This window comes from Sesamum indicum, unplaced genomic scaffold, assembly GCF_000512975.1.
Source record: "Sesamum indicum cultivar Zhongzhi No. 13 unplaced genomic scaffold, S_indicum_v1.0 scaffold00228, whole genome shotgun sequence".
Classification (NCBI taxonomy): Eukaryota; Viridiplantae; Streptophyta; class Magnoliopsida; order Lamiales; family Pedaliaceae; genus Sesamum; species Sesamum indicum.
The window spans coordinates 9,988-17,618 of record NW_011628122.1 but is presented as its reverse complement, the minus strand read 5'-3'; the positions used below and the strand labels follow the sequence as shown (position 1 = coordinate 17,618).

The window sequence follows — 7,631 nt, the reverse complement described above, 5'->3', positions numbered from 1 at the left end:
AAGGAATGAGAGCGTTCTGAGGGATTGCCTTTGCAGGTTTCTAGAGCAAGCAGAGAACATTTTTACTATATTTTCGGGGAATTCAAACTGACCGGAATCGAACTGAAGGTTTATGATGGGAGGATTGTCAAGGGTTTTACCAGTTCTGTTTATTACACTTTCTCCCCTGTACTTTATCTTAATTGTAAATTGGGTCGCATCTAGTTTGAATAAACCATTTCGCCCCGGGAACAAACTTTTCTTGGCCATTTCATATGCAATAATTTACCAATTCTGGTCTCCATGATTTGAAAACCAGTTTTGCCATATCAAACGTATCCATACTGTTTAAGAATACTTACATTCTCTTTTTTTAAGATTATGTATAATTACATATAAAATTCTTATTATTTGAAAAAAATCAGATCTAATATTTTCTAAATTTGCTAATGAAGGAACATATTTGTTAGATGGAGCAAAGATCCGAAGTACTAAAAAGTAAAGTTTAAATATAATTACGTCAAATCTTAAAGAAGGAGAGTGTGATTATCTATTGATAACAAACTTTTAATTAAACAAAATGTATGTTGATGAAACATCCTCAAACAAACTTATTATTACACAAATTAATCCCTCTTTATATTTTTCTATCAATAATATTCTTATTTAAAAGTTTGCAAAAATTATTTAAAAATTTATCAATATTGATCAGTCCCTTATTTTTATTCTTTTTCTTTCATATAATTAAATAAATATATTAAAAAAAATAAATTGTGTACACGCATCAAGTATTTGTTGATAACTATTAGTAATAGTATGGGAAGATGAGGCTAATATTCTTCTCATTTTTTTACTTGCTATTCTGTTAATACCCTGAAATTATTCAAAACTGTTGAGCATATGAAATATGGCAAAATCACGGTTTTATGTGTAATTCATAAATCTTGCGAAATAAGAGAGCTATAGAAATAGAAAATCCAGCAGATGCAAAAACCGCGCATTTTGATTGGAATTATAATATAGCAGAATATGTCTGGGGTGGGGGTAGTAGTAATTGGATTGTAACATATTAACAGAGCAAAGGCCTTGGGATGGACCTTATTCTACTACAACACTAACACATCACAGCAACCCAAACTCCATAATGTACAAGCCCTTGCGGTTGGTGAGTCAGGCAGAACGCAAGTTAAAAGGGATGAAGAGGGAGGATTCTGCAGCAGAAACTCATCTATTTCAAGTAAGACTGCTTCAGCACCACCCTCCTACAAGATAGTTGAATTTTTCAACTGCCTTGTAGGAGGTTAGCATTGTCGTCTAGAGATTAGTAGCATCCCTTAACAGCAGGAGAAAAATCCTCTCCCCTCATCTTCCATTGGCGTTTTGGGCATGTCGCTGCTGTCATTCCTCTTGGCCATCAGCGAACGGGTTCCTGGAGACTCCGGTGGAAAGACAGCGTTACGGTCAGAAGCGAAAGTTCTGTGTGGCACGACCGGTTCATGTGGTGAAATTGTTGACAGATAATGCAGGAGCATCTGTATTATCTGAGTGAAGTTGGGCCGAACATTGGGGTCCTCTTTCCAACATAAGGTCACTATTGAGGCCAGATCCTCCGGAAGGTCGTCGGCACTTGGCCTTACATTCTGATAAGGAAGGAACATGACATATAGAATAGCAGCAAACACAAGTAAGGTTATTATCCTAACTGGTTTATGTAAAAAGTTATATGATGAATGAAATTTCCTTCAAAGTACAAAAGTTGGAAGACATGTGCAAGGAATTTGAAGGATAGTGAAGGGAGTTACTTTAAAAGCAGCGGCATAGGCTGCCTGCAGATTCGACATGCCCTCGAACGGCAACTTATTATGTATGAGCTCCCACAGGACAATGGCAAAACTATAAGCATCCACCTTATGGGTATAATGCTTCTTTTCTCCACGTCTCAGTGTGACTGTGCTGTAGAGCTGCAACCAGAATATCAGACAGAATATCAAATGAACAAATGAAAATATCAGAAGGGAAAAGATTTGCAGAGTTACCTCTGGGGCCATCCAGCGATAAGTTCCAGTCTCAGCAGTCATCATCTCTGTCAATGACTCTTCTCTTGCTAAACCAAAATCCGCAAGTTTGACGGTTTTATGGTCTTCTGTCAAGAGCAAGTTTTCTGGCCGAGAAAAAATCATAGATATATTAACACAACTATTAAGTAAAGCTCTAAAAGAAAACACTGGGACTATGCAAAAGAGGTGCAACGCTCATCAGTATCTTCATTGCAGATTCCAATGGGAAAACACAAGTTATGAGCTCAACATAGAGCAACTATTTCCAAGTTCAAAAGCAAAATCTATACAAATCTCAAGAGAAAGGACAAATTCCCACATAATTATGCAACACTGCTTATTGCTTATCACATATTTCCTTGCCAGGTAAGAAGCCTAACAACTCAAACGCAACCATAAACCATTACCAGGTTTCAGGTCACGATGAATAATTCCATGCGAGTGCAAACATTCCATTGCTCGAGCTATGTCAAGCGCAAATCCAATAGCGACCCGCATATCCAAGCACCTTGGCCGCAAGTTAACCAAGAATTTCCGCAATGTCCCACCAAGCAGAAGCTCAGTTACTATAACCATCACAGGTTCCTTGCAAGCTCCAATGAACTGTAGAGAAAGAAGCATCACTAAGACAGTGCAAACAGATTCTTGCCAAAATATCATGAATCTCGTTAGCTATATGCATACTCGTTCAACAAGTTACAACAGACACGGGCATGCTTAATTTGAAGTCATAACTCATTATTACAATAGGAGATAATCAACTTTTAATAAATGCACAACCTTAACTAAGTTCTTGTGTTGGACTCTGGAAAGCATTGCAACTTCTCTTCCAAATCTAGCCTCCCTCTTGGCAATCTCTTCAGGTGTCTCTCCTCTCTGGACAATTTTGATAGCAACATTCTGGTTTTTGTATCTGAAACACAGTCAATAATAACAGGTGAGCTAATTCTTCACAATCAGAAAAAAGTGAAACAACTATGCTACTGAGCACATTTGTTCTAGTCTTTCAAGGGTGCCAAAACATTTCTAATATACAAAGAGAGAGATGTCATTATACCACAAACACACAGCTTTTACTGGTATATTAAAGACAGGTTACTTTTACGAGAGAGACGACGTCTTGTGCATCAGAAAATCATTATTATCTAATAATTGCTCTTTCCCAACACATTATGAAGCCAAGACTGAAATGTCAGAACTATTCCAAAATATATGAGATGGTTTTCTACTCTTCATTTCCTATCTTTTCAGAATTATAAACCATCTCACTTCAAAGTTCAAGATTCAGACAGAAGAATAAAAAGTCAACTTACTTTCCCTCGTACACTTTGGCATGCGCTCCTTCTCCAATCTTTGGCCCAACAAAAAGAAGCTTCGGATCGACCAACCATTTGGGGTCCAAACTAAACTCTGCTCCTGAGTAAAACCCGTTACCAGATCCCATTTCTCAATATATCACTCTTTTCCCCTCTCCCAACTCTAATAAATAAGCACTGACATCTATTGAAAGTTGAAACAGTGGCAAGGTCAAAACTTTGTCACTCGCTCACATATTTCAATCAAACACCAGAGCAAAAGTGACCTCACAAGAAATTCGCCTCAGCTAAACAGATGAAACGACAAATTTCACGCAGCCCACGTTTATTTACAGAGTGCCGTATAAGAAAATACATGCACTGAGATCACTGGATTTAAATATATAATTCTGTTTCTGAAGCTAAAGATTGAAACCCCACGTAGTTCAAGAGATTCCCACCACCAAAAATCCTTTCTGGAGAAAGCAGATCAGTGGTTATTTAAAAACAGAAGAAGAGCCGCTAAAGTATATCAAGAAAAAAGGGAAAAATCATGAATTTGCCATTTCAGTAGAAAAGAAACAAAATTATGAGGATGTCGAGATAAAGTATTGGAGAATTTATTTAAGCTGTCTCTCACCGCGTAGTGCTATTTTATGCTCAGTTTCGTGTACTATTTCATCTGCAGAGATAAAGCCGCGGAAGGAATTGTGTCCGTGTCAGAAAACAGTGGGGTCATTTTATTTTGTCTTTTCGAATTATTTTAACAGCCATAATATTTGTATTCTGTAGGGTGGGGAGCAGAGAAGGGCAAACTTGATGCCCCACTGAGGTTGGTATTAATTTTTTTTCCCTTCATTATATTGCAGTTTAAGTTAGGTGTTAAAAGAAAATTATTCCTACTAATTGCACATGTAAATGGATATTGATACAGGGAACAAGGCCACTCCAACAAGTTCAAATGATCCCACCAGCTTCTGTTTCTAGATTTAGACTTTCTTTTTATTGTTGTTTATTTGTCAGCTGCAATTTCTTAATTCTTTTGCTTTTCTTTTTCTTCTTATTTCGTCCACTTGTCCAATTATTAAAGAGACAACCTTTTATGTTGGGAAAATATAAGAACCGCATAAGCTGAACAAGAAGAATATTTGGAATTGCAAGAAAGATGAGCAAATATAGATAGATAGCCATATAATATCGCCTAAAAGAATAGAAAAAGTAAAAGTTGTTTTGGTAGATGAAATGAAGGGAGAAAAAGGGAAGTTTCCTTAAATATAAAAGTCAAACAAGTTGACATCATGAGATATGTTTGTATGCGTCGGTGGTAAAAATAAGAATAGAGTGAAAAGAGTGAGACTGAGGTTTCCCTTTTTCTTGAGCATTAGTATAGTATTTTATTTATTAATTGTTATTCAAGTCTCAATCCTCAAATAAAACCAAAAATACATTGAAATAAATGAAGTGAGTTGTTGGGCTGTGATGAATCCTGTGAGGGCAGTCGGTGAATTAATTTGGTTTGACTATTTACTGCATACTTGAAGAAACTCCAACTAATTCCATGAATTGGTCATGCATCCTATGGGTAAGCAAACCTTCTTTGAATTCTAGGTTATGTAGGTGAGTGCCTTGTCTAGTCTCTTTTCAACAAATTATGAGATGCTACTTTATTCACACTCCACTTTCTAGACATAATATATATATGTATATATATGTAAAGATGTTTTCAACAATGACACCATTTATGTGAATTCATCAAATGCTTTTAAGAAGCTCTATCGTCGATCAAATTAAATTATTCATTATTTATATATTTTTTTAAATAAATCAACGTCAGCATGAACTACAAATTTATATAACAGTAATACCATAAATAAAGAAAACATATATAGATAATACTAATTATTTACTTACTTCAATTTTACAACACTTTTATCTACTCAATTGATGATTGTCAGTTCTTTCACCTTATCCCCGTATCCTATACTGAGTTATACCACATACAATTAATATGTCGACAATATCGTAATTTCTTTTATATAAAATATTAAATATTATTCCCACAATTCCAAATAATTCTTCAATATTTTATTTCTATCGAAATATAAATTTTCGTTCTAGTTCTTCTTAATAACTAGACACTTTAGGCTTTATAAAAATATTTATAATTTATCAAATAATTAATAGAAATTCATTTAACCAAACTCCTTATATATTTATAACTATCATTTTTAATAAAATTCCTAAATTAGGTTATCATTAAAAACTTTATTTTCCCTCTTTAATAGCATAATATTTTTTAGATATACTTTTTGGATTATTTCTATGAATTTTCTATCAATTTCTCACTATTATATAATTTAATTAAACAATTATACATAAAATTGCGTATTTGGTTAATTGTTTCGATGAAATTATGTAAATTAGCTATAGTAATATCTATATCTAACAAATTTAATAATCTAATTAACCAACGTTATTATTTTTATATACGATTTGATATAACGGTTCCCTTTTTTTGTTTATATTTTTTTTCCCCCATGTTTTCTCGAGGAGATGTTAAATCTTAGAAATAAAGTTGCTGTAATTGTTCGTGCGCTTTCTTTACTAAATTAGCACCTTCACCTAGCCGTTTTTAGACTCTTGTATATATGTACTCAGAGCCCTGCGTTTTTCTTCAATGAAATACAAGATTTTACAGAAATTTTTCCCACTCTTCTTGCTTCTTGACAGAATTCAACTGGAAATCATCTCAATGAAAGATCAAGGTTCTGAAGGGATAAAAGGATATGAACAAAGAAGATGAAGATTCAGGTATACATGTGGCTGGTGTTTTTCTTGGGTTTCCTGAAAATGTTCCGGTAACCGCGTGTGCAACCCTTGTGGTTTTGAATTTTTTCTTGAAGTTTTGCGTGCAGATTCCACCATTCTTTGGCTTTTAATTCCTTGTATTACTCGCGTCTTGCTTTTCAGGGATGTCCCGAATATGAACCCACTTTCTTGGTTTTAGTTCTGTTATGTAGGGTTTGCAATTGCGAGTACATTGTGCTGCATGGTTTCTTGGTCTGATGAAATAACCGGTTCCCTTTTTTTGTTTAGTTTTTTTTCCCCCCATGTTTTCTTGTGGAGACGTTAAATCTTGTAAATATCCACAAACGAATTGATGTTGTTTACAAGACTTTACGCCATTATCTCTAATTTTCCTTTGAAAGGATGTTCACTCACACTGTCGTTTCTGCTTTTCATTTCCCTGTTTTCATGGATGTGTTTTTTCTATTATTTTCATCTTTGGTTAAAGAAAACTTTGTGTCGACAAATTGTTGTGAATTAGATATGGTTCTTTTTTGTCTTTTTGGTTGCGGTGAATTAAATATGATATTGCTTGTGCCTTGTGGTTATATTACAAAAATGAAGGAAGTATTCTTGTGTTTTCTATTGTCAGGCTCCATTGCCTCTAGAACCTCTGGGAAAAATGAAGAAGATGGCACTTTCATTGTATCCCCAGGTGACTAATTGCCTTACTTTATATTTTTCAATCATTCTTAAAGCTTATCATATGTATCTAATTCATAATGTGTGAAATCTGAAAGCCAATTTACAATTGAATTGTACATTTTGCACTTGTTCTTTCAGTCATGTATGTGACGTTTTGCCAATTTCACTTGTTCTTAATGCTAATCAATGGTTACGCTAGCACTAAAACCATGTTCTATGGGCCAACTGCCATTGATTGTGGACGAAGTTGGCTCTTGGCAAATTTGTTAGATTATATATAGCTCTCGAAATGATTTTATGGTTGAAGAATTTCAGTCCTCCCCCTGTGATTTTTCATGGTCATCGAGGTCTTGTTTTCTATGTACTTGATTATATAGACATGTTTGCTAGCCTTCTCTCTTATTGATGACCTAATGCTTCTAGGTCTTATATGAATATTTGGTGATTGTGTTCTTTTCTTAAACTGGTGGCAAGTGTGCAGGCCGTGGATTTGGTTTGTAGTCTGAAATCCTCCAAAAAGTTTTGGATTATGTGAATGAAGTGCATACTTTGACCAGTGTCCTAAGCTTGGATTTTGGCAAAACAGTGAGTGATGTCCATCCAAGCTTGCATGGATCATGCATGGAACTTGTGACAAATATCAGTAACAGCATATTAGAGGGGCTTGATCAGGCTATCCTGGGGTTGAAAACAGAAAGAAAATTTCGTCTACAAAAGGTATTGTGCATCTCGATAATCTTATGTTTATTTTTCATTTACTTGTTCATTGAAAACTATGGCGGTTGCAGCTTAAAGATGTAGCTGGATC

General features: G+C 34.8%; 2 protein-coding genes across 3 annotated transcripts in view; one reads left to right on the top strand and one right to left on the bottom strand.

The window, feature by feature from the left end:
• Positions 1–964: 964 nt before the first annotated feature.
• LOC105179855 (serine/threonine-protein kinase HT1-like) lies at positions 965–3,976 on the bottom strand. Of its 2 annotated transcripts, XM_011103492.2 has the most exons (6): positions 3,350–3,974; positions 2,817–2,949; positions 2,444–2,639; positions 2,016–2,140; positions 1,782–1,940; positions 965–1,619 (listed from the first exon to the last, which is right to left on the bottom strand). In XM_011103492.2, the coding sequence occupies exons 1-6, from the start codon at positions 3,478–3,480 to the stop codon at positions 1,314–1,316; spliced, it is 1,050 nt and encodes a 349-aa protein (XP_011101794.1). In that variant the 5' UTR covers positions 3,481–3,974; the 3' UTR covers positions 965–1,313. The 2 variants fall into 2 exon arrangements, with proteins under 2 accessions (XP_011101794.1, XP_020547124.1); XM_020691465.1 differs by having other exon boundaries at positions 1,782–2,140; positions 3,350–3,976.
• Positions 3,977–6,117: 2,141 nt separating this feature from the next.
• The window catches only part of LOC105179880 (65-kDa microtubule-associated protein 6-like), a 6,186-nt gene continuing 4,672 nt past the window's right edge, over positions 6,118–7,631 (top strand). The window contains exons 1-4 of the mRNA XM_020691456.1: positions 6,118–6,189; positions 6,771–6,833; positions 7,325–7,540; positions 7,612–7,630. Coding sequence (XP_020547115.1) covers positions 6,118–6,189; positions 6,771–6,833; positions 7,325–7,540; positions 7,612–7,630 — 370 coding nt within the window. The remainder of the gene's footprint in view (positions 6,190–6,770; positions 6,834–7,324; positions 7,541–7,611; position 7,631) is intronic.

Excerpts from the sequence above, each read along its gene's own strand:
- LOC105179855 (XM_020691465.1), bottom strand. The coding sequence starts at position 3,480 with ATGGGATCTGGTAACGGGTTTTACTCAGGAGCAGAGTTTAGTTTGGAC. Across the intron at positions 2,141-2,443 it reads TCATCGTGACCTGAAACCTG|AAAACTTGCTCTTGACAGAA; the intron begins GTAATGGTTTAT and ends TTTCTCGGCCAG. Across the intron at positions 1,620-1,781 it reads CCTATGCCGCTGCTTTTAAA|AATGTAAGGCCAAGTGCCGA; the intron begins GTAACTCCCTTC and ends CTTCCTTATCAG.